General features: G+C 46.5%; 1 protein-coding gene across 1 annotated transcript in view; it reads left to right on the forward strand.

The window, feature by feature from the left end:
• The window catches only part of DCAF13 (DDB1 and CUL4 associated factor 13), a 675264-nt gene that overhangs the window by 261726 nt on the left and 386470 nt on the right, over positions 1-27068 (forward strand). Inside the window, exons 6-7 of the mRNA XM_069621473.1 lie at positions 22790-22867; positions 24485-24567. Of these exons, the coding sequence (XP_069477574.1) occupies positions 22790-22867; positions 24485-24567 (161 nt within the window). The remainder of the gene's footprint in view (positions 1-22789; positions 22868-24484; positions 24568-27068) is intronic.

The following is a 27068-nucleotide window of genomic DNA, read 5'->3' on the forward strand; positions in this document are numbered from 1 at the left end:
CCTGGTAGCTGTGGCTGAGCAGTCAGACTTCTCTCAAGAAGAGTTAGAGTATACACAATAGGGCTAAAAATACAGTAGCACAAGCAAACACTGACCAGAGCTTTGGTATAAAAGTATACAATTATTTATTTAAAAACACACTTGTAAAAATACACTGGCACTAATATGTCAAGCAAGTTCAAACAGTCACTAGAAATATATACACCTCCCTAATTAATTATTTGACAAGTCTAGGTTAAGACACCACTTATTTAGCAAAACAGAGGTGAGCGCGTAACCATAGATGGCACTCCAATAATTTGTTTAAAATGGGAGGGAAAAGGCAGAATAGGAAAATCGCACAGTACCAAAGAACCCACAGCAAGTCAAGAAAGGCAGGGTCTACTGTAGAGCAAAAAGTTCATAGGCCAGGCCCACTCTTGGAGAGAGCAAGGCGGAATGTGCCCAAGATCACACAGAAAAGTCAAGAGATTGGATCAAGTTAGAAAGGTAATGTTAACGGGTCCGAGGTCACCCCAGGATAGAGAGTCAAGGATTTACGGGACACCTTGGACAGTCTGTTGCAAGGGAGACCAGGCGGGACACAGTACCTGAAATGGTGAGAAAGCTCCAGCGGGGGCAGTTGTTCCTGGCAGCGGGTGCAAGTTGGGGCTTCGTCCAGGGGAAGAGAAGATCTGAACGTGGAGGAAAGCTGGAGGTCATTGCACTGCCAAGGAAGAAACCAGCCGCGGAGTTTCCAGGTTAAAAGGTACTACCCTTTTAAACGCGGTAGTGGTGAAGCGTGGCTATCCGGCCGCCGGGGTGCTTGGCACGGGCGATTCGACCACGAGACGATCCAGGAAGGCGAAAAAGGCGAACTGGTTGGTCCCACCAGCTCAAAGGGAAGACGACTCTCCTGGAAGAAGATCTTCTCTGTCGTCGGGAAAGTGGTGAGTTTCGTACAGCAGGGCTCCACCGGTTGTGTCATCGTCGTAGATGGCTCAGCTTCTCCCCTCTTTCGGATTCTTTAGGTCCTCTGGCGACCTCTGAAGTTCCAGTCCCCAAAGCCCTGCTTTTATGCAGAAAACCCCCATTCATCAGCCTAGCTGTCAATCAAACATGCTTAGTGGTGAGCCGGGCGGCTCACCACTGGGCCAATCACACAAGAGTGTGACTTGAGTTGCCAAGGCAACTCCGTCCAGGGTGCCTATTCCCCCCTCCCACGCCCCACACATCCTGTAGACCCAGACAGAGTGGCACCACTTTTGGAGGCTTCTGTGCAGAAGCCCGCCAAAAGTGGAACAAAGGGCTCGACTTGGGTTAGGTTTTCAGAGGCGAACACACACACCATTTTAAACCCAACTCCTGGCACAAAGACCCAACCGGTTCTGTTCCCAATTTAAGACTAGTAAAGTCAATGGTGACTTTACATTCCCTGGGAGGCAGTAGTCTGTCCCAGGGTATGGAGTCTGTTTGGGGGTCACTATGACACCCCTGTGTTACTGCACTGAGGGTGCTGTGTAACACACATACAAAAAACACATGAGGCCCTATGGAGTAAAAGACCCCATAGCCCATAAAACACATTGCAAAGTCAAAGGATATTTTCAAATCATGTCTATTAGTGGGAGAAAAAGAGTCTCACTCTTAGCAGGAGAAACAAATAAACCCCAAAAATCCAGCAAAGCTGCTGGGGGACTCACTAGGTTTGGGAAATTAGTCTCAACAGAGAATTCTCCCTAACAGTTCAAACTAGAGACCTAGGCTTCCCTTATTAACAAACCAATAGAGGACTCTGCTTTGTTTGGGAGGGCAGTCAACAGAGATCTCGAGACAGCAAAAAAGAAAAGCATGGAACTCTAAAGTCATTGAATCAAATATCCAATAAACCGTACATGCAGCGCAGGGTCATCAACACCCGCAGTCCTTTCGATCTGCCGTTCTTTACCAGGCCTACACAGGCCTTGTACACCACAGGAAGGTTGCCAAGCACCTATCAAACCACTCAACAATGAGGTTTTTGCCAGGGCAACGGAAGAGGTACGACTGCAACAGTCTGAGGCTCCACTGCTCCTGCCCCAAATTATTCTCTAGTCCAAGTTTTCTCCCATGCATCTCCAGTGGTAGGTTGGATTACCCCATGCATGATAGGGGATTACTTCAGACAAGTGGGTTCTCAAGATAGTGGCCAAGGGATATTGTATTGAGTTACTCCAGACTCCTCGGTGCCACCTGCCAAAAACAAGAATGGCTTAAGTTGATCTCCTTCAAGCAGAATTGGAGGCCCTGCTGTAAAATGGAGCGATAGAACTCGTCCCTGCTCCCCAGGTAAACAAGGATATCTATTGATCTGCATCCTGTATGTGAAGCCTCAAGTTGAGTATGACCATTCTGCAGGAGCTCATTCACTGCTAAAGCACAGTAATTACATGGCACCCTTGGATATGAAAGATGCATATTTTCATATTTCAATGTTGCCAGCGCACAAAATACATGTGTTTCAAAATAGGAGACCCTCCTTAGCAATTCAAGGTCTTTCCCTTCGGCAATGCCTCAGCGCCAAGGATTTTACCAAGGTTCTGGCAGTGGCAGCAGCTCACTTACGTAGAGCGTCTGTTCTGGTGTACTTCTATCTAGACGACTGGCTTAGAACAGGAGACCTACATCAGACGTGCCTACAGAAGACCTAAAAGACTGTGAACATGCTCTTGCAGCTGGGGTTCTCAATCAAGGAGAAAAAATTGAGCCTTGTCCCCAGCCAAGTAAAACCATTTCTGGGAGCTCTATTTCGGACAGAAGACTGGTTTGTCTTCCACTGCAAAGAGTGGGTCCAAAACATGTTACAAATGCTTCAATATGTAGTCGGTCATCGGATAACCGTACGGAAAACCATACGGCTGATGGGAATGATGGCTTCCTGCATTTTTCTGGTGCCACACGCCCGTCTGTGCATGTCTGAGGAAAGAGTGGCTCTCAAGCCAATGGTGTCAAGTAACCGATCATTGGGATGATCTAGTGATTGTGCCGAAAGCCCTTGTACTATCACTGCAGTGGTTGACAAGGTAGAACCTTGAGGTAGGGAAATCATTCATCACCCCCGCAGTAGAGGCCCCTCTCACAACAGACTCATCCCTGTCCGAATGGGGAGCAAATCTTCTCCATCATACAGAAAACGGCACTTGGACACAATCAGTGGCAAACATATCAACCTGTTAGAACTTCTAGCAGTGTTCAAAGCCCTAAAGGTTTTCCAACAACTGCAGGGGAATACAACTCTAGTCCTGACGGACAAGACATGGCCATGTTTCACATAAACAAGCAGGGAGGGACATACTCTCCAGGGCTGTCTAAACTGGCACAAAGCACTTGGAAGTGGGCACTCAAACACATGTTCGTCCTGTCACAAGATGTTCCAAGGGAACACAATCTTCTTGCAGACATGCTTAGCAGATTCAACTACCCGTAGTACACAAGTGGCGTTTACACGCACAAGTTTTTCATAACGTCTTATCAGAATGGGTGCATCTAGACCTCGGCCTCTTTGCAATACTGGAGAAGGCACAATGCCCAACTGCGCCTCCAGGTAGCACCAAAATTATGGTGTTGCAACAATTTTCTCCTGCAGAGCGCCCCGGGGTCAGCGTTTGCATCTGACCAAGTCTCCGCCTTTCTTCGGCAGCCCCTTCTTGTGCTCCTAGGGAAACTGTCTCTGGATCAAATGGTGAGGGAGATTTGCTTACGCTTTCCCCCACCAACTCCTCTCCTCAACAGGCTAATTCACAAGATGCACCAGGGGCAAATTTCACTGATCCAAATGGCACCAATGTGGGCTCGTCAGCCATGGTTCTCATCTCATGAAAATGTCACTTTTCCCTCCAGTGACCCTACAACATGCTATCCCAAGATCAAGGTTCAACACCGCACCCATGCCCTCAAACTCTGAATTTAGCAGCTTGGCACCTGAGGTCATACAGTTCAGGCATCCTCAGCTGGATGTATGGACATTCTTAAAGAGGCACGTAAACCATATGCCAGACATTGTTATTTCAATAAATGGAAATGCTTTATCATTTGTTGTGGTATTCGTAACATCAACCCTATTGATTGTTCACCCACACACAGTTCTTTACCCAACTCACATCTTCAACTCAGGACTAGTTTTTAAATTCACTGAAGGTCCACCATGAAGCAGTTTCTGCTTACACCACCTCTCAAAGCAAGCTTTCTTGGTGGAAAGTCCCTGTAATCAAGGCTTTTATGGAAGAGGTAAAAACATGTCATCCCTTGTTTCTAATCCAACTCTCAAATAGTACTTGAATATCGTCTTTAATAAACTTATGGGCCCTCCTTTTGAGCCAATGCCCACGGCTAGCCTTGGAGTTCTTACCTATAAGACTGCTGTTCTGATAGCTATTACTTCAATTAGGAGGGTGAGTGAACGGCAAGCTCGCTCAGTTCAAGAGCCATGTGTGACAAGTTGATTTTGCGCACACATCCACGCTTTCCACCTAAATTCCTCTCCAAATTCTATGTAAATCAATCCATAGGACTTGCATCATTCTTTCAGAATCCAACTAATTCGGCTGAAAGAAGTCTCCATACGCTAGATGATAGGAGAGCAGTGAGGTATTACCTCAGTAAAAACAAAACCACTTTGAAACCACTTTGGAAGGAAACTCAATTGTTTGTCTCCATTGCGACTGGTAGAGAAGGGGATCCTGGATCTGTCTCATTTCAAAATGGATTGTTAAATATAGCCTGTGTTAAATAGAGCCAGATGTGCTCTACGAGCTTTGCCTTTTACACCTAGAGCACATTCTACTCAAAGTACATGAGCTACTATAGCTTTCATTGCAAATATTCTTTTAGATGCTATTTGCAAAGCGGCTACATGGAGTTCTATTCACACCTTTACACAACATTACTGTTTAGATACACGTTCTAAGATTGATTCTCCGGTGGGGCAGGCAGTGTTAAGACATCTTTTTGCCACCTCTCCTTCCAACATCCCACCACCATCTCCTGGAGCTGCTTGCTCTAAGTGGGGAGAAAAGGTGGGTGCATGCAGCCCTACAGGTAAGTAGTGTATCAGCCATTTTTACTCCCTTTAAAATGGGCAAATACACCCACAAACTTAAAATGGGGAGTAAAAATACTCCCAACAAAACATAGAAAACAGATGCGTAGAACCTTGTGCCCCTGGTTTCACCCACAGCTCCATGGATGTTTGGACCAGGAGTGCACACAGTAGCATAGGAAGAAACTATTATTACTACTGCATGATTGAAGAAGTAAATATGTATCTCTTGATGTGCATAAATAACTGGGTGCCAATAAATAATTATTACAAAAACATTGCAGTTTTTTAGTTAAAACATATTTTTTACTCGCTTTTAAAATACTCCCATTGGGAATTGGATTTACTTTTTTTCTTTCTCAAAACATTTTACTCCCAACTTTAAAGAATAGGGAGTAAAATACTCCCACTCCAAAATCCTATCTGGAGCACTCTGTGCATGTGACGCTAAGCAGATTCACAAGCATCAGAAGACATGCATTACTTACCGTAATTGTCTTTCTGGTGCTTGTATCTGCTTGGATTTACATGCGCCCACCTTTGCTCCCCACTTGGCAGTTTAAGTAGCAAAGACGTCTTGCACCTTGCCTATCCTTCTGTACTCACTCACGCATTCTCTTCAGGCTCCCTTAAGGCAGAACAAAAACCACCGGGTGAACCTTTGTGCTTGCGGGATCATGGATACACTACACTTCACAGTATGGATAGTGTTAAAGACACGCTCGGGTCAATGTCCCTTTTTGAACTTAGAAAACACGATGAATTACTCTGCGATTACCACTAGATGTCGGACTACATGAACAGCATGTGAATCTAAGCAGATATAAGCACCAGAAATACGATTACAGTAAGTAATGTACGTGCTATAAACACAAAATAAAAGTGCAAAAAGGCGCAGTGTGCATATGAGCAAAATTTGCTGCAACAATGATTCTGTGCAAACATATATAGGCATACTAATGTGAGCATTTGTTTAGGAACAAATTACCATTGGTAATTCCATAGAAGCACGCATGCATATTTTGTATAAAGTCTACTTGTGAACAAATCGCAATTACTATATAGGTATTCTAGATTAGTACTACAATGTTGTTGCTGATCACTTTGCGATAAATCAGTATTCCTAGCAGACAGTCTGATCCCATCACAGTCTACACCCAGGGACCTATCCAGGGTCTACGTCTCCTGTTAATAGCCAAGATAGAAAGTAAGCACAAAAGTGATGGGTGGAAGGTTTTGAATGAATCTGAACCACTGGCATTGCTCTGGGCAACCTTCCACACCACCGTTTTTTAGCCCGTCTGCGCCATTGCAAAAGGGCTCCAGCCATATGCAAATCAGTCAGGTACTGCCACCAATGGTAGCAGCCCAGATGTGGGTCCCTTGCTCCCTGCGCCATAAGGCACCAAGCTGCACCTCACTGAGGAGGCCCAACAAGGCCGAAACATGTCTGGGGTTGCTTGTTTCCGTGCAGTGGGGACCTGGCCTAGCAGTTCTGGCTGGGCTGCGTTAGCACCATGGCTGCCTCCAAACCGGGCTCCATTACCGGGTTACTTCAATGAGGAATAACCAAGTCATTCCAACATTGGAGGACCCGGTTATTCCTTGAAGGAACCATTCCCCATTCCCATTTTCCCATTTGAGCCCCCATAGGGCTCAATGGGAATGGGAAGGGAGGTAACAACGGGCACATTACGAATGGCCCGTTATTACCTCCCTCTTCCCCTTGCGGGACCCGGAAAACACGTCTGGTTTTACCAGACGTCTGGTCCGGGTCCCGCAAAGGGAACCTTGTAATTGCGCATCCCGTAATAAAGGGTGCCGGTCCCGTACCGACACCCTTCATTACGGGAGCACAAGCCTTGTAATAAGTTCCATTGTTGTGAAATCAACGGCCTGTGCTACTTCTGCTTTAAGGCCTCTTTCCACCTTAACACATATTAAAAAACTAAATATGTTTTGTCACCCAATATTCAGGAGCCAGAGGAGAATACATATTCGGATATCTCCTTCCCACTGACATGTTCTTGACATACTTCACTAAACTGCGGGTGTAACAGATGCCCACCTCCCTATCTGAGGATTCCTATCTGAAGATTGCATGTGCTCTCATTCAGAGCACATGCTCGGAGCGTACTGTACCCAGGTTAAGGGGCCACATCTGGTGTATAAACCACACATCAGGATAGAAAACATGCGCTGGAATTATGTAAAAAAAATGACAGCAAAAGACGGTTGAGAATTATACACGAATACTCAACTAGTGCTTTTATTTATGATGACAGATTAGTGGGCACGTGCACCATGTTTATCCCCGTCTAGTTTCCATGTATGTATCTTTAAGCCTGAAATGGCATTTCAGAAGTTCGTCTTTGCATGGGGTTTTCTCGCGAAGTACAGCCGGTTTGGTTTCGGCCCAATACGTGCACCGTTCCAGGTCCCCTCGCTGAAGCTTGTTTGTGAACTAATGAGGCCGATAACATTAAAAGGAAGAACGGAAACACCCAGGCACAAATTCACAGTTCATGTTTTGCTTAGATTAATGCTATCCAGGGTCGGACTGGGGCATACAATTGTCTCGAGTCTGGCTCGGCACCAATGAAAAAGTGGCCAAAGTTACAAATGACAATTCATTCCTTTTGTGACACACTAGTGGGAGCACGTAGAGCCCGTGCCCCGCCCAGTCCTGGGTTTTGCCCTGCCTTGCCTCAATCACTTAGGCTACCTTCCATGGGGCCACCACCGCCACTGCCATGCTGAGCCTGATGATGACAAAAATAGGTGCGCGGTGCAGCAGCCCAACGTGTAAGGTAAGATTTTAAAAGAAAAAAACTTATATTTGGGCGGCTGGGGCCCATCACTTTCAAAGTGATGGGCCACAGCCGCCACTCAAAATAAGTTATTTGTTTTAAAACCTACCTTCCGTGGGGCGGAAAGTTTTCAAAGAAAAAAGTAAAAAACCTACTTTTGGGCACAATCCATGGGCCCGGCTGCCTGCGGCAGAGTCACCCGACTCAGTCTGCGGCAGCCGCCAGCCGCTGGTCGCAGAAATGCACTGGCACTGACTGCCATCAGCAGCAAACTGCACACAGGTCACACAGACAGAAGCCCGGGTGCGGACGGGCCCCTGGTGGGGTCCTGACTCCTGGGCTGTCAGGACACTACCAGGGGACCGTGCCGCCACCTGGGCCCCGACCTGGGCCTTCCTTGCCTGATCACTTGACTGTGACAGACTCCTGCTGCACCGCACGCAACAAGTGACTTACCTGCTTTGCCAGCTGGGACTTGGTCTCCTGTCGGGCCTCAGGGTGGGGGAGGGGTGTGTGCGCACACTGGCACCCGCACAAATGAAAAAGCAGGCAGAGGGGGCCTCAGGAAGCGACTAGGCCGCACCACGCAGTGCAGCAGGGCAGGCTGTCTCTCTAAAGTCAGTAACTTGTGAATTGAAGGTGGCGCCGCGCTGCCTCCTGTGGCAATAACACGTCACCATGTAATTTCACTGGCTCAGAAGAACAGCCAATGAAAACTGCACATTCTGTGTTACTATACAGAATGTATCAAATACTGCATAGTAACAACAGAATGGTAGTTTTCATTGGCTGTTTGTAACAGTTTGTTGTTCATTGCTATTGCTGTCCCCTCCCAGGACCAGCCAGCCATGGCCTGCAACCTGCAAGCATGAGAGAGATCGAGATCAGAATGACAAATCCCAATGATTTATATATAAGCAAAGCAAAGTGGAAGAACAAACAAAGCAATTGCACGTGCGCTGGCCCCGCATGAGTTCCGGTGCCCAAAAAAGAGTGCCGGTGTTGGGCACTGGCAACCACCCCCACAAATTAAGCACTGGTCTCCACAGATACATATATACACATACCCCATCACACTCGTACTGAAGCACACATGCACATGCTCGCGTCCACATCACAATCATGGCTACCTAACAAGTAAAGGGCAGCCTTACACACCTGTATTTGCAGGCTTCTTCACGGCACAGACTGGGATGTAGATTGAAGTGTCTGTCAGATCCTCACCCAGTTAAAACTTGTTGCAATTTAGACGTGTCTGCCTTTGTGAGTGTAGTTAAAGCTCACCTAGACAAACTGTCAAACTTGGTGATCCCTGCCGTAAAAACCATACTGGAAGGCCAGCACAACATGTTGCCAGATTACAGGCCTTAAACACAAGGCAGCCATTTTACTCCTGTTCATAGAGCAAAAATCTACATTGCAGTAGAATAGCTAGTGCAGCTTAATATAAAAAGAAGGTGCCACCAGCCTGCATCTAAGGCACACTTTTTAAGTACCCTCAGCTCTGATAGCATTTGGGGCTACCAAGGCAGCACATATAAAATAGAGCCTCGCTGGGGAGAAAAACAATTCCAAACTGTAATTTCTCAACAAAAATGTTCAGGGGGCTCATTTCCGGGCAGAAAAAGGGGCGTTTTTACTTAACACCGAGGAACCACTGAGATGCCCAGTGTGCCTGCTGGGCTTTGCTGGCACTGTGCTTGGCCCATTGGACCATGGCCTTCAGCTGCATCCCCCACTCGTAGAGATCCAGTGTTTCCACTTGGCATGGCTTCTGGCCAAGCCTTGAGCACCTCTTAGGCATACTTTGAGCTCACTGGCCATGTGGATGTTTTCCATGGGGCCTTTAGACATGGTCTGCAACACCCAGTGCACCATGTTCCCCTTCAACAGACCTGATATGGCCATGCCCAGTTGACACTTTGCTAGAACTAGAATGTTGGGTAAAACCTGCTCTGGGTCCCTGATGCAAGTTCCCCAAATCCTATACTGAGTCTCCAGAGCCTGGTGCCATGTTTTATCTTGCTAGCCAACCACCAAGCAACCTATTGTGTCCACTGGACATTGCCTTTGGCTTGTGGACACTGTGCCTGAGTTTGGTCTGCAGATGCTGCAGGGACTCTAGGGCCAATGGCCCCCCAAGCCAGGTCAGTGGTACACCACAAAACTAACTCGGACCTGGTTCGGTGGATGTGGATCCAAGCCATGGCTGCTGGTCAAAACCGACCCAACGCTGGGCCTATGGATCTACAGGTCCACACAGACACCACTCATCAGCAGGCTATCCCAGACCCGGCTTAGTGTACATAGATGCAGAGGTGGTTTTGCAAGCCAATAAGGACCCAGGCGTAAAGCCTGCTCGCAGCCGATTGCCCTCAAGCTGGGTCTTCTAGTGGGGTAAAACCTAGCAGCAAGTCCAGTGGCTCAATGGTAAGACTTGACACTAGCCTGAAAACTAGGTACTACCTGGTGCTAGAGCCACAATCCTTGAAACTGGCACCAGCTCACGGGTACAGGGACCGGGGCCAGCGTGGTCATGGATCCGCCTTGGTGGCAGCAGTTCACAATTAAACAAAGTAATCCTTTAAAACTTGCCTAATATTAGAGACCAGTCCTAAAGCACGGGACCAGGGTTTGAACCTGTGTTGCTCTGCTTTGTCTTGCTCCCAAGACAAACTGTCCCTGAGCTATCGTCCCTACTCAAGTCGTGTCTATGGGGAAATAGGCAGTTTTCTTGATCTGGGAGGCATACTGCACTACCTGGGGCCTCCCACCAACCATTTGAGTGGCCCCAGAAGGCTGCAAAAAGGTACTTTTTTTTTTTTAAATTATTTTTTTTTTCTCACTTCGGAATACGCAGTCACCTTAGAATCTGCTGACCGCAATGACGATTGAACTAGCTTTTGATCAAGTACCAAATACTGTTTTCGTGCAAATCCATTCAGCAGTTTTGGCTTTTGGTGAGGCTAACCTTTCCCTATGGAAGTTTCAATGGGTAATACTGGCCTATTTCGAAGGAGAATACGATCCTACAGGGGGGTCAGACAGGGATGTGTCTTGGCCACCTGGATATTTAAGCAGTATTTCTCGGTTATGCTGTCGCTTGCTAAAGAGGGGCTATTTGTTCCAAAGATTGGCAAAGAAAAAATATGGCTTGCCTATGCATATGACCTGTTGATCTTTTTTTTTTTTAAATATATTTTTATTTTATCTCAACCAAACAACATTACAACGAAACATAAATAAAACACTTCAAACAACAAAACCAAACGAACAAAAAGTAAGGCACTGCAATCCCCATCCCTCCCCCCTATGAGCCTGTAGAGTGTTCGCCATCAGTGTCCGTTCCGTGCGGTGGGGCCTCATCGCTCTCAAGTCCAGCCGAGGCCGATCCCGCATAAAACAGCTCAGCTAACAACAACTTCCATGCCATGAGAGAGCCTATTTCTTCCCCATCGCCTGCCATACTGCCATCTTGCCACACTGTCGTTTCAGCATCCGCCCATTTTTGGAGATCCCGCCACCAGACCTCCACTCGCGGCTTGTGACATTTCTTCCACTCCATGGCTATCCTACGTTTGGCAAGCACATAGGCCAGATCTTTAAGTTTATCCACATGTCGAAGCTTACGCGCCCTGGGATACCCTCCCAGCAGACAAGCCCACGCCGAATCCACCTTAAGTGTGATACCCCTTCCTGCCAGCCTCTGCGCCACTTCACCCCAGTAAGTTGCAATCACTGGGCACGCCCAGAACATATGTATCATGTCCGCATTCTCTTCGTTACACTTGGGGCACGCCTGGCGCCCACTACCTAGGAATTTGGAAATTCTAAGGGGGGTCATATATGCCCTGTGCGTAATATAGAGCTGTATCTGCTTGAACCTGGCGTTCCTCGATACCTTTTTATGGTACCCCAGGGCGCGCTCCCACATCCCATCCGACATCGGGGCCCCCGCCTCTGCATCCCACTCCAGTCTCAGGTGCCCTAAATCCTTCCCAACCTTTGTCATCAACATCTCGTACAACCTAGAGACCTCGTGTCTGCCCTCTGATGCGTCATACATCGTCTCCAGCGTGGCATCCGGTTCATCGGCCAAAGTAGTTTCGGGCCACGTGCTCCGGACCTCCCGGACCACCCTGTGATATGTTACATATTGACCCCTGTGTAGTCCCGACCCTACCTCCAGTTCATCAAACTCCATCAGGGTCCCCTCCTGCCAGATGTCGCCCATTGTAATCAATCCCACTGACTCCCAATACGTCCGGATAATAGTTCTCAGCTGCCCGTCCTCCTTTGCCAGGGCGATCAGAGGGAACTGCGACATACACGGCGCGGGGTCACCCATCATCCGACAGGCACGCCGCCATATGTTCCTGCCAAGGGCCAGCATCTTAGCACGCTCTCTCATCCATGAGCCAGTCACCCAAATCACCTCCCGCAGATAGAAGGGGGAACAGTCTTCCCCTAGCAGCCTATGTTCGGGGGTCTCTTCATCTGAAAGCCACCTGGCCACATATTGCAGTTGTGCCGCGATATAATAGGCCTCAAAGTTCGGCAGCTTCACGCCACCTTTCTCGTAAGAGTTCTGCAATTTCCATAATGCGACCCTGTTGCGCGTGCCGTGCCACAGGAAATTCCTACACACGCTATGCAACCTGGCGAAAAACTTCCTAGGTATCATATACGGGATGTTATTAAAGTAATGCAGGAGCCTGGGCAACACCACCATTTTAAGCATGGCTCCGCGACCCATCATTGCTAAAGGCAATCTTTCCCAGAACCTCATGCACCTCTCAATCTTTCCCACAGCTAGTTCAGTATTATACTTGTGTTCTTCCTCAGTCGTGTGATACACGTCAATGCCCAAGTACCGGAAGGAGCTCGTTGCCCACGAAATCCGCAGCACCGGCAACCTCTCCGCCGGTATCCCCACATAACTGCCCAGCGGGAATAATATGGATTTCTGAGGGTTAACCGCTATGCCGGACAACCAGGCATACCTCTCCAATACCTCCAAGATATACTGCAAGTTCTCTTCCGGGTGTTTCAGGTATAACAGCATATCGTCTGCATACAGGGATATAAGATGGCACTCTCCTCCCACCTCTATGCCCACCGGATCATACTGCTGCCGGAGGTAAACTGCTAAGGGTTCGAGGGCCAGTATGTACAACATTGGGGACCAAGGACATCCCTGCCTGGTACCTCTGCCTAACTGCCATCTGTCTGACACTACTGCACCCGTACGGACCCTAGCCAGAGGCGCACTATATAATAGCTCGGCCCACCTCATGTAGCATGGTCCCAGTCCGAACTGCCCCAAAGCCGCCAGGAGCCATGGCCATCGGACGGAGTCGAACGCTTTAACCGCGTCCAGCGCCACTATTGCCATTTCGCTGTCATCACTGCCCCCCTTTTCCACCACCCTGTGAAGGCGCCTGTGATTGTGGGTAATATTCCTGTTCGGGACATAGCCCGTCTGGTCAGGATGGATCAGCTTGCCTATTACCCTCCGCATTCTGGCCGCCAGGACCGCTGTCAGGATCTTGCTATCCTGGTTCAACATCGACAGGGGCCGGTAGGAGCCACAGTCGTGCCCCGGTTTGTTGGGTTTGGGGAGCGGTACTATAATCGCCTCCCTGAGCGATTCTGGTAGCCGCCCCACCTCGAACGCTTCGTTAAACATCTCCAGCATGGGCGGGAGCACCTCCTCCCCATACGCTTTATAAAATTCACTGGGGAACCCGTCTGCACCTGGGGCCTTACAAGTGGGCAGCTGCCGCACAATCTCCTGCAGCTCATCCAGAGTGATCTTAGCATCCATTTCCTCTCGCTCTTCGTCACTTATCTTGGGCAGGCCTATGTCTTCAAGTACTACCTCTATATCCTCCCGGCTTCCCCCCTCTCGATCCTCATATAATGCTTGATAATGTTCTGCGAATGCTCCATTCACCCCTTCCTGGGTGTTCTGCTCCACTCCCTTTTCAGTGATAACTGATCGGATCGGGGATCTTGGGGTCTCGCTCTTATACAGCCAAGCAAGAAGTCTGCCCGTCTTGTCTCCCCCGGCATGCAACCTCTCAATGTACTTCCTGTAATTCAGGTTACAAAGCCTGTCCCAATGTTCTGCGCACCTCTGTTGCAGTTTAATGACCTCCTCCATGTCCGTCCCCCCCTCCCCCAGCTCTCTCTCCAACTCAGTCTCGGCTCTACGCAGATCTGCCAGGACTCCTCCCATTAATCCTTTGGATTTAGCAATGGCAACCCCCCTCATTACAACCTTAAAGGCCTCCCACAAAGTACCAGCCGACTTGACGCTGACTGTGTTTGTTTCAAAATAAGCAACAATCTCCTCCCTCACTTCTTCTCTGAAGACTGGATCCCTGAGCGCTTCCGCCCTGAGGCGCCATGTTGGAATACGCGCACGTGGGGGACAAAGCTGCCAACGCATGACCAGGGGCGAGTGGTCCGAAAGGACTTTCGCCCTGTAGTCTATCTGGTCACACTCCGCGACAATGTCCGGAGTGGCGAAAAAGTAATCCAGCCTTGTGTGTAACTGGTGCGGGGCCGAGTAATGTGAATATTGCCTCACGCCAGGGTGTCTCGTCGTCCACACGTCTGCCAGGCCAAGGTCTACCAGCAGCGCCTGCAGTACCCTAGCCGCCGGGCTGGGCCTGTCCAGCCTGTCGTCTGACCTGTCCTCCTTGGGGTCTAGTACACAATTAAAGTCCCCTCCCCAAATCATAGGACCCCCATCCCCTCACCCAGTCTAGTGGTCAGTGTCCTGAAGTATGTCGCCGTGTCACGGTTGGGGGCATAGGTATTTATAACGCACACTACTTTATTTTCCACAAGCCCCCTTACCATGACCAGCCTCCCATCAGACTCCACAACCTCCCCAAGTAGCTTAAACGGGACATGTGGTGCAACCCAAATCAGCACACCTCTAGCATAGGCAGAATATGTGGATCCAACTACAGTCCCTCTCCACTTTCTCCCCACCAGTTCCAGCTTATCCCGTGTCAGATGTGTCTCCTGTAACAGGGCGATGTCTATCCTTTGTCTTTTTAGGTACAACATGACCTTGTTACGCTTAAGGTAACTGTTAAGACCTCTAACGTTCCACGTTAGTATCCTAAGGTCCCCCATGACGCAACAGTAGCTCCCATCCCTCTCCCAGGACCCCTCGCCTCCCTCCTACCGCAAGGGCCCCCATCCCCAGTTTCTCCCCCAGGCTCATATAAAAACTGACCCGCCCCACCCCCCTAACCCCCTTAACCCAACCAACTGCCCAGCTCCATCCCTGGATCTCAGGCATCCCTGTGTTCGGTTCTCTCTGGAACCCAAGTAGAGAACCCGACAGGGTGTCACCCCACACACAGTGACTAAACTAAACTCAAACTGGGGTACAAAGACCAGCCCCCGGAGGCTCCCCTCCCGCACTTCCGTATCCGCGCACACGGACCATGTTTCAAAGTCCTAACGCATACACTACCAAACAGAGTCATACCGACTATATTCCAGTCCCAATGTTCATAGCCCAACCGGGCCCGCAGCATCACTTATCTCTTCCCGTTCCATCCGCCGTCCGCTCATCTGGCTCCTGAGGACAGTTTTGTGCATCAAGCCATTCCATGGCCTCCTCCGGAGTGTCAAAGAACAGCATCTTAGTCTTGAAGAAAACCTTCAATCTGGCCGGGTAAAGCAACATATACTTGTACCCTGCTGCCCGCAATCGCCTCTTGACCGCCCCAAAGTTCATGCGACTGCGCTGCACTTGCAAGGTGTAATCGGGGTAAGCAGTAATGGTCGCCTCTCCTCGCCGTATGGTGCCCCCCTTACGAAAGTGCTCAAGGATCCTTTCCCGATAATTGAGGATCTTGGCGATCACAGGCCTAGGTGGGTTCCCCGGCGGTGGTCTTCTACTCAAGGCCCTGTGCGCCCTCTCCTCCGCAAACCCCTGCGACAGGGCTCCCCCAGTGATCTCCTGCAGCAGCAAGTTCTCAATAAACTCCGTGGGATTCTGGCCCTCAGCCCCCTCCGGCAGGCCCACGATGCGAACGTTGTTTCTCCGGGCACGTCCTTCCGCCTCTTCAGCCCTACTTTCCAAGTTGCCCACCCGCTGCACCAGGGCATGGATATCGCGCTTATGTGCAGTGCAGTCCGCCTCAGTAGGGCCCATCTCCTTTTCCAAAGTTTCCGCGCGCTCAGCCAGGGCCCGCACATCCTGCCTCAGGAGGTTCACGTCCTCCTGCACCGCCCCAACCTGTAGTTCCAACGCGGTTTTCAATTCGGCCACAGCAAGTTGGAGCCTGGTCTCCCACGTCGCCTTCAGATCCGCGATCGCAGCGAGAACCTCCTGGTTCGCACCACTGGCGGCCATTTCCTTGGTCTGAGCCTTATCCTTGCTCCTGGCACCCTCCAGGCCGGGCGACATCTTGGCGTATTCGTCGAGCGTGGGCTGTTTATTCTTCGCCCTCAGAGGCTTGTTCGACAAATCTCCAGTCAGGAGCGTCCCTCCGGTCGCGCTCCGGTCCAAGCCAGGGAGGCACTGTGCCCATACACCACGACTCTGTTGAGAGTCTCAGCTCGCCCAGCAGTCTCAGGCACCGCTGGTGTCCGGCGCTCCCCCCAGATGGGCAGGGTCGCGCTGCCCCCTTCGTACCGCTGAGAGGGCGCACGTATGTTGTGGTCCCAATCTACCGCTCCTTTGTCCCCTCGTCAAGCGGCGGCGGCCATTTTGTCATCCGTCGAGGTCTGGCCGCCAGTGCTTCATTCGGCTCTTAAGTATCCGTGCGCACTACGAACCCATATAAAAATGTGTCCTCGCGTGCAGCCGGACTTCATGTACACAGTCTTCCAATTTTCACCAAATCACAGCGGTCCTTGCGCGGTATCAGTCGGATTATGTACGGATCAGCGGGAGCTCCCGTTCAGGCACGTCCTTTCACATGGCTACCAAGCCACGCCCCCGACCTGTTGATCTTTGATCTTTCTAAGGTCGGGCTGCACAGATCACTGAACAACTTTGAGAACTATTTATTTATTTGTAAAGCACTGAAAGCCCACGGGCATCAGAGCGCTGACAAGAAGACAGGACAACGAATAGTGATAAACAGGACACAAGTAAATTGACCGAATTCCTCAAAGAGATTTAGCCTGTTCCGTGGAGTTAATTGAAAAGTAATGTTTTCAATTTTTTACGGAATGAAATGTAGTTGGACTCGAGCTTCAGTGAGGTGGGAAGTTTGTTCCATTTTTTTATATTTAGAGTCGGAAAGGCTTTTCCAAGTGCATGCTGCTTTTTTGTTGTGAATGTTTGCAGTTGGCCTGCATTAGAGGATCTGAGCCGCCTAGTTGGGGCATACCAGTTGAAGTGTTTCTTACGGTAAGCTGGCGCATTACCACATAAGCATCAGTGAACCATCGTGAGAGATTTAAACGTGATTCTTTCATGGCCAACCAGTGGAGGGCCTTCCTTTCGCCAGTGATGTGTTCCCTCCAAGTTCTTCCTGTGATGGTCCTGATGGCGTTATTTTGAATCACTTGACATTTCTTCACGCAATTGCTGTTTGCTCCTAGAAGTAGGGCATTACCATAATCCAATCTGGATAGTATTGTAGCCCTAGCAATGGTTGTGCTATTCTTTTGGTCTAATAAAGGTCTGATTTTTTTTTTTTTAGTAATATCTGGTGATATTGACAGTTTTTCTTTAGGTAAGCTGTGTGGGCTTCAGCACCTTATGAGACGCTTGAAGGTATACTCCTAAGGTCTTCACTTTTTCAGAGATCGGTATTTGGGTGTTTTTAATGGAAAATGAGGAGTAGAGTGGACTCAATTTTCTTCTGGCCTTTGTGGAACCGAATATCATGAGCTCGGTTTTAGAGCCGTTTACACATCCAATTTGCTTTCATCCAGCATTCTATGATGTTGTATAAAGATGAGAGCATGTCACTGTCCTTGTCGTAATCCCCACTAAGTTCTAAGACCAGCTGGGTATCATCAGCAAAGTTCGTAAAGAATATACCCATTTGGGAGAGCATAGTACAGAGGCAGTGCATGTAAAGGTTAAAAAGTGGGGAGAAACTGGCTCCTTGTGGGACGCCACAGTCTACCGGTTTGGTATTAGATGTTTTATTTCCCGAGACAATCCTCGATTGCCTGTTTTGAAGGAATGAAGCTATCCATTCGGTTGCCCCTGATGAGCAATTTCCTGATTTTTCCAGGGCTTCTCAGTTTTGTGTGGTCCAGCAAATCAAATGCTGCCGAGAGGTCCAGAAATATCAGTAGGCCTGATTTGTCTTTATCTAATATTGACAGCATTCCTGTCTGAAGATCTAGCAGAGCAGATTCTGTACTATGGCTGGATCTAAATCTGAACTGCTGTGGATGTAGTAAATTATTTTCATCCACATATTTTTGTAGTTCTGTAGCAATCTTATCCAAAATTTTCTTACAGAAAATTGCAGTTGGTTATAGGTCTAAGGTTGGCTGGGTCTTGCTGGTTGAGGTCCGGTTTCTTTGGCAGGGGGTGACCGTAACAGTTTTGATGATGTTTGGTACTGTTAAGTCCCTAAAAGAAGCGTTAACCATTCTTGTAAAGAAGGGGGCGAAGATAGCTATGTTGTCCAAAATAAATTTTGGGGATAATACATTTTCCAAACATGATGTGCATCTCATGCTGGAAAGTGTTTTTTTCATTTCATCAAGAGTGATGGACCTGAAATGAAATTTGGGGTTTTCTGATTTGGTCTTGTTCTCTAGAAGATTGGTGTCAAATGAGGAATTTGTAGTCTGGCAATTTATGATGTTTTCTCTAGCTTTGACAATTTTATTATGAAATGCGGTTTGGACTTTCTCGCAGTCCATGTCAGTTGGTTGCAATGGTGGAGAAAGAGTGGTAGGTTTGTCCAACGATTTTAGGATCTGGAAGAGCTTTCCAGTGGAGTTTGCCGCCGTACTAATGATGTTATTATAGTGATTTTTCTTCAAATCTATAATTTTGGATTTGTAAATGCGGTCTGCATTCTTCTAATTTGCTTTATTAGTTTCTGAGGGTTCTTTAAGCCATTTCCTCTCAAGATTCCTTTTGTCCTTCTTGAGTTCAATTGCTTTTGCATTAAACTATTTTTGGTGGTTAGAGTTGGGTCGGACTTTCTTGTTTTTTAGGGGGGGCGTGAAGGTCTAATTTTGTCATGCCTTGATTGTATGTTATTAAGTATTCGCAAGGGTCTTCATCCTTGGTGTTCATGATTTCCAACATTTCTTCTGAGAGCATGCTACTCGTGATTTTTTTTTAAATTCCTGTGTCAAACTGATTTGGGTACGTTAGATGGTTTTTCCTTTTTAAAGTTCAGAGTCAGGGAAATTTCAATTTTGAAATGATCTGACCAGATGCATGGATAGGTGTCGAGCATGGTTACTTTAGAACTGTTTGACAATCCAGTCCAGCTTGTTCCCTGTAATAGCCGTAGGGCCTTTATTAATTATGGTAAAATCAATATTTTGTAGGTCCTCTTCTAGGGTTAGGGCCTGTTGGTCATGTTGATTTCCTCCATCTGTTTGTCGTCCATCAAAATGGTTTCTGTATTGATGGATTTGAGGTTATTTAGGATGCTTACAATTTCATCATTAAATTCTGATGTTAAAGATGGAGGTCTGTATAAGGCTTTGATGTTTATACAGTTATTTTGGGTGGGGGTCAGTTTGAGGTGAATGACTTCACATCCTGAGCACTGAATCGGGGTGGCAGAGTTTTTTGCGATGATCACCACTCCTCCGCCCTTTCCGGATTCTCTGTTTTTAAGGTAGATGTAGTCAGGTGGCATAGCAATATCAATAGTGGGTCCAACAGGTTCTTGTAACCATGTTTCCGTTAGACATAAAATGTCTAAATTCTCATTGATAATGTAATCATGAATTTCTTGTGCATGTTTGGTCATTGACCTGGTGTTTAGTATTGCAATTTTAATATTGGCATTACTCGCCTCTATCTCATGAATTGTTTCAGTGTGTATGTCAGCTTTGGGTGTTATACTTCTGGTCTGTCTTACGTTTTGTTCGAGGGGCCCTGGTCTATAGCTAAGAAATTCCTGGACCATGCCTTGCTGTAGTAGAATGACAGCTTGAGACAGGAGATCGTTGATATTGGGGTATCCCATATCAGAATTTTGGCTGGCAGTGCCTGTGTATGAAATCCGGCAGCGATTTCAGCTGTGTGCCGTGGGACGCCGTGGACCGGCGTAGACCAGCTTCGTCGCGGAAGCGCCGGCACTGAAGCGCCTGACGTTTCCTTAAGGGGACGTTTGGGATTTTGGGAAATGTAGTTCCCTGGGGTAGTTCCTTGTGTCAGTGCTAGAGTCTGCGTCAGCAGAGAAGCCTGAAGGCGCGCAAGGTGCTTCTTCACTTAAGGTAAGTGAGCAAAACAAAAACAAATAGCGGATAAACAGAAAAAGATGCCTTTCAATCTGACTAATTACTCCAAATTAGTGCTGGCTTGTATCTAGTTTTCGGATTTCAGCTTGCAGTACAACTGTTGAGAGAGAACAGCTTAATGGTACAAATCTCTTGCTTCAATCCTTGTGGGACTGAGCTTTTATTTCTATTGCAGTTTGACTAGGCACAAGGCACAACACTAAAGTTCAGTGCACTAAATGTTGCCAAGAATGCTAAAGTATGGCGCGCAGCGAAGCGCAGAGTTAGCGGTTACTAGCTGGCCACCTGTCAAAGAGAAAGGATTGGTTATCAATCCGATGAAAATCAAGATCCTCTCCTTTAGAAAAGCGAGAGTAAAGACTAATGGGCCGGTCTGCCGTGTTGGAGGTATGCCCCGAATCTCTCGGACACTGTTCGGTATCTGGGCTTCAATTTTTTGGCCTTTTAAGGATTTAAGATAGTTAAGATAGTTACTAAGGACCTGATGCGTAAGGCCAAACTTTTGGAAGCACAGATTGTAAAGCTCGACCAAATGTTCGGTAGATTCTCCCGCAAACCCGCAGTGATGTTCTATGAAGGTAAAATTGTACCTACACTGATTTATGGCCTAGAATTAAAATCTGACAATATTTGTAAAACCTTGACAGAATTGAGCGCAGAATATGGAGAATTCTTGGGGGCCCCAATGCAGTACCAATATCAGCTATCTGCTTTGAATTGGGGACTGTGTCCCTTTGGGCACAGGTACAATGGGCCTGTCTTCCTCTATATTCTAAAATTTAAGGCTCCTATTCCCGACTCTATAAACCAACTAATGGGAAGAAATTTGGACCACTCTAGTATTAATAACCTTACACGTGAGATCAGAATATATCCTCAAATGAGATTGGAGTGACTTTGGAGATTCTGATCTCGAACCCTATGAAGGCTAAGCGAGCTCTTTGATTCTGATTGGATCCAGAAGACTGACTTCCATTCTTATCCATCCCTGAGTCATTTGACTCATGAGCACAGACAAAGAGGCTCCCTAACTAAGATACTGCTTCAATTTCCAAATCGTTTCTACAGAGGTATCCAATTAAGGGCTTTGTGGAATTTACTACCGATCAGGGAAATTCAATTAAGGAGATCTCTTCTTATGGCAGACTCGGTGAGCTGTAGGTTTTGTATGGAGAAAGTGGAGTCCTTAAGACATTTGGTGCTTGTGTGTACCATTATAGGGCCTAAGAGCAAAGTATCTGGGGCCCTTAGTAATGAACCCAATTATATTTGATGAAGATCTGGTATGGAAGCGCGGTCTTGAAATCCATAATATCCGTGAAGGGTTGGCCCTGTCGGGCTATATCAAATCACTGAATCTGTAGATTTGTAAAATACCAAATAATGGTATGGACATTCATTGTACTTGTTTGATCTTATATGAAATACGTGACTTATTTTATGTGAAATTTTTTGTTTTATTCATTTTTTGTTACTGCTGTTATTCATTGTATATAATGTATTTGATTATTACTAGTCTGTTTATTTGTAAAGGTTTGAATAACCCAAATACAATACAAAAAATAAAAATAAAAACTGGCCTGGAGTTCCCTGTGACGAAATGTAATTGTTTCCTTACATGATTTTCAAAACTTTGCAAATAAATGTTTAATACATTTTTTCCACAGGTGTATTTGTAGCCTGAAAAGCACAGGATACAAAACCCTATTGTCTCACCAAACTTAGATTTGTGTGATTTACTGAAGAAGCGGTTTGTGCAGTGAAATCCTCTGTCCTACAACACGAATATTTTTAATTGCAGACATTTTAAAAGTTTTCTTTGCAAAGCTTTGAAAGCTACAAAGAAACACCCACCCACATGGGCTCCTCAATTAACTGCGTATTAGTCTGTGCATAATGGTCACTACCCCTTCAAGCATTTCTTTATCAAAGCTCCCGAGTTTTCTGTGACCTTGTGTGAGAAGGCCACCTAAACATGTTTTTGCTTGGAACCCTGAGACTGCAAAATGGAAAAGTTAAAACTACACATAACGGACTCCAAAGGGAAAACCAAAGTACTGGATATCCGTCTAACGTAAGGGCCCAAAACTTGAGAGCTCTGATTTACGCACACACGCACTCCCTGCACACACCAGTACCTCCAGCCTCTTCATGGTCTGTTAATCTTTTCCACTCGGCTGAACATTGCATACGTTTATGTTCTTGATTACCATAGTATAAAACTCTTTCCAGCCTGGTTAGTAGTGTACGCATGGTTTTAAAGCTAGACATCAGTTGTTCAATACTCAATTACAATGCCTCATTTTCATCCGGTTTTGCCACTTGTTTCACTGTTTGATATTTGAGAACAATCGAGGACCAGAGGTTCTTCATGTTAATTCCTATGCGCCTGCAAAGCTGGTGTGTGCAGTTGTTTACATCACATTTGGTGTTCATGGTTAACCAGTTTCCCAAGCTATGGTAACACTGTTGCATCTTTTTTCAGACTTACCTCCTTGGAAGCTGTGCTTCTGACAGAAATATTGTCTTGTATGATATGAGGCAAGCAACTCCTTTGAAGAAGGTACTACTTCCTTTTAATTACTGTTTTACAGTCTGTCCTGCTGTGTGAAAGTATGCAAGCGCATGGCATCTGTCACAAATCAAAAGGTTTCATCTTTATGCTGGTGTACATTTTGTTTTAATGTGGTTTCCTTTACAGCTAAATGTAATATCGAAGACCAATGAGGGTTGAAATTTTCCAACAAAAGATCACTTTCTCAGGCAGCTGTTGGGTTTGATTTATAAAAAAATTATACCAGCTGAATTTTTCATCCTGAAACATAGTCGAGGGTCGCACGACGACTTTATCAAATGGCGCTGCTTCTCCTCCCATGATCTACACTTGTACATAAACCACAAAGTCCCTCATCGGAGCTGGGCAGGTTTTCTTGCTTTGTTCATTGACATTTGCAGAGTGAATGTGCGTCACCCTTCATTGTGCAAATTGAATTATTGGAACCCGCCTTCTTGAATGTGTGTTCTTTTATTATTGTCTTCTTTGCTTATTAAGCGAATTAGTGAACATCATATCTACAACCCATGTGGATTAATCACAAGTCTACAACCAAATGAATGTGCTGCACATACTAGCACTGGCTGTGCAGTTACTACAATAGCCATTTAGCTCCTAGGTTTCTTCCTTCTCGCTAACTCAAGATTTATCACTGGTAGAAAGCTAACGTCCAGTATTCAACCTCTAAGAAATCTTGCAAGAATATAACCCTTCTTCCAGTGGCACGAACCGCATTTCTGACCTGCTGCGTTCGCCTGCAATGTTATCCCCATGCAGGATAGAGGCCACTCGCTACACTGGGGCTTCTGTGGCCCTGCCTACCCCTGGTTTCAGAATGTACAGAATGAGACGGACCACCTTTGGGAAGGCCAATGACTGGATTTAAAGCCTGCCGTCTTGTCTAGCCCATGGAGAAACTCACTGAACAATGACTGAAAAGTGGCCCACCTTCCGCGGCCATTGTGTACATGCATTTGGATCTTCCTTCTTGTCCTTTCTCAGATACAGTTGCTTTGGTAGAGAGCTCAAGCACCTTTCAGTCAGTTAAAATGTTGTAATGAAATCTAAATCACTTTCAATTTGAAATGGGGAATAATTAAACCAGGAAATGTAATAAACTTTACTTTTTGCTGCAGCTTTTACATCTATTCTTTTAGAATGGGGTTTAATGGGAGGCGGGTATGCAAGGTTATCTCCTGTATGATTACTACAGAATCAAGGCCATTGATTAGGGTTGTAGAGAGCAGGTAGAGGGTCGGAGGGTGGGAGAATGGGGCGAATAAGTGGGATGCCCCTGTTATGTTATGAGTCTTTCTGCTCCTAAAACATGGAGTTTTTCAAAGGAGTGGTGCTACTGTTTTTCTTGAATTGGGTTATACTGCGTTTAGAATGGATTTTTTTTCTGTTATGTTTTTCTGTTTACCGCGGTTTGATATATACATTTGTTACACATACCTCTTTGGTCTAACTACTTGATTGTTTTCTACCTTTACGTTTCTGGCTTCGTATTAAATGGAACCTTTTTGCTGTGTGTCCAACCTGTGCCTTGAGTAGTTTCCTCAATACAAATGTTATGAATAAATATTCTGAACCGCTTCTCTGGGGTTTTTGTTCTTTTTCTGCTAGGTAATTTTAGAGATGAGATCAAATTCCCTCTGTTGGAACCCCATGGAAGCTTTCATATTCACGGCAGCAAATGAAGACTACAAGTAAGCTGGCTTTCGACTTGTAGAATACCATGTTATTTATTGGTGCTCTGAGGTGCATTTTCATTGAAATTATTCTCCATACATGTCACCATCTGGGCAGCTTAACCAGCCTATAACCGAGTCATCGGCTATAATGAATTTGACACCACCACAAAAGTTATCTACACCATACACTCACAACTGCTTCACAAACTGTTACATCAGCATAAAAACACACAAATAATATCACTGGTGAATTCAACTGGTGGGCTGAATCAAACCGCCAATGTTGCACAACCTGCCTCGGATGTTTGTAACCAATCCTCGGTCTCCAGCAGCTTGTCCAAGTCCCAGCCCAATAACAGTTTCACACCTTAGATTGTCAAAACAAAGTAGGCCAATAAGCTGACCAGCAAGCGTTTTCAAGGGGCAAAGTAATAGTTTGGTCAAAATAAACCTAAAACAATAAATCACCCTAAAATGATACAACTGAAATGTCAAAGTACAAGATCAGACTGAAACATACATATTATAGCCCCACTGCTGACAGTTCTGCATCCTACATCCGAAACTACATACTAAGCACAACAGGTGAGTGCTTTATGTAATGCCCTCAAACAATCACTGCCGAATTAGCTGCACGAAAATCCATGCACACAAATAACTTTTGTGATCTTACAACTGATTTAAAAGCAGTGATGCAGACCTTAGATAAGTCAGTGTTTGGCAAAAAAACAAGACCGCCTTCATGTTCAGGCCATTTTATCGGTGATGAAAGTACAGACGTGCCTTAATAGAAGAGGAACACACACCTTTAAATACAGATGGGTGAGAACACATTTTCAAAATGCTGAGCAGATATTTCTTAGTAGTCCACCTACTTCAACTACAACATAAAACACTCAAATATTTCTACAAGCATTGGCAATGCCCACAGTTTGGGCTTTTGAGAAGTCATGGGAAATCCACTTGCCAGGTAACTGCCCATTGATGGTTGCAGGTGAGAAAATGGTGCAAGTACCTCAACATCTAATAGCATTGGCTGGCAAATGTCTAACACATCTGCACAAGCCAAAACTGTTGGCTTTGATAATGCTTATTTTTACCAGGATTTCAGTGAAGACATGCATAATGCTTATAAATCGAATGGCTGAAGGCAGACCTAGTTAAGACATTTCTATTACACCAGTAGTGGGTTAACTCCAATTAAGTCATTAACTCTCAGAAGAGAGGACTGCATTTCAAAGGAAACTTTGACAGCAAGGCTTGATTAAAGTGAGTTAAAAAAAAATTCCCATGAGGGGTTTGGGGCAGGGAGGGGCAGGAACTGGATGAGACTGGCCATAGGCATTAGCATGGCCATGGGCAGTCAATGGGTGGGCAAATAACCAAACGCCACCTACATGTAATGTGTCCCTCTCCCCATCTGAACTGTATTGCAATAGTTAAGGCGTATAGACGTTATGTTAAAGGTTCTTATACAGCGCACTGTTGCCACTGCGTGGTCTCTTGGCGCTCTCAGGATCTGTAATGCAAGGAAGGCGGCAGGTTTGTTAGTAGGATTGAGCGGGAAAAAGAGCAAGAGAGCTGTGATGTTGGCTGCTTCAGTTCAGATACACTGGTCACCGGGTGTAGGTTTTTTTTGATAGGTGGCACCCTGAGGTATTGGGGGAGGTTATGTGTAGTTTGTTTCATTTTGTGGTGTGAAGTATGTGGTGTTGGTGGTGCTGTGGAGGTATGGTTGTGTTTAATTCAGAGTTTGAGAGGTATATGCAGAAGGATGAGTTTTTAGTACGGCTTGTTAGTGGCAGTACACCCTATCGTTCATTCTAGAGTGTAGCAATTACTGACCACACCATGAGTTCCTCCAAGGGTAATGTGTTCCCTGTGGTCAGTCCTTGGGCTGCCTGGTTTCTGCGTTCCGCCTTGTTCCTGAGTGGCCCAATTAGTGGGACACATCTCGTTCCCCATTACCACATTTGGCCCTCGATCAGGATGGGTACACTCCGGCTCTCAAAACCACCCTTCTCAGTCAGATGCCGCTCTTCTCCCCTGCCCTCCAGTCCGGCCTACTCCCACTCCTTTTCTGTCATGTGTTTGTTTCATGGTGCAGAATGTTGTTCAGTTGTTTTCATCCCATTCGGTGCTGAAGAGCCAAGTTTTTAGAAATGTTCTGAATTGTAGATGCTCCATCATTCGTATTTCTCTGGGGAGGATGTTCCAAAGTTTTACGGCTATGCAAGAGAATGTTGATCCACCACGATTTCTTTTTTCCTCGTGTATGGTTTAGGGTCTAGGCTGATGATCTAAGTGTTCTAGCTGGCTTGTAGATGGTGATTATCTTTTGTAGGAATTCTTCTCCTTGGCTGTGAATTGCTCTGTTATGCACGTTGTTTTGAAGGTGATTTTGTTTTTTGACTGGAGCCAATGTAGCATCCTTAGCTGTTATGTTAATCCGAATTTGTAGAGTGCAGACTTAAGCCAATAAAGGCATCATGGCACTAACAAAGATACCCTAAAAG

Source organism: Ambystoma mexicanum, chromosome 5q, assembly GCF_040938575.1.
Source record: "Ambystoma mexicanum isolate Mex_15411 chromosome 5q, UKY_AmexF1_1, whole genome shotgun sequence".
Classification (NCBI taxonomy): domain Eukaryota; kingdom Metazoa; phylum Chordata; class Amphibia; order Caudata; family Ambystomatidae; genus Ambystoma; species Ambystoma mexicanum.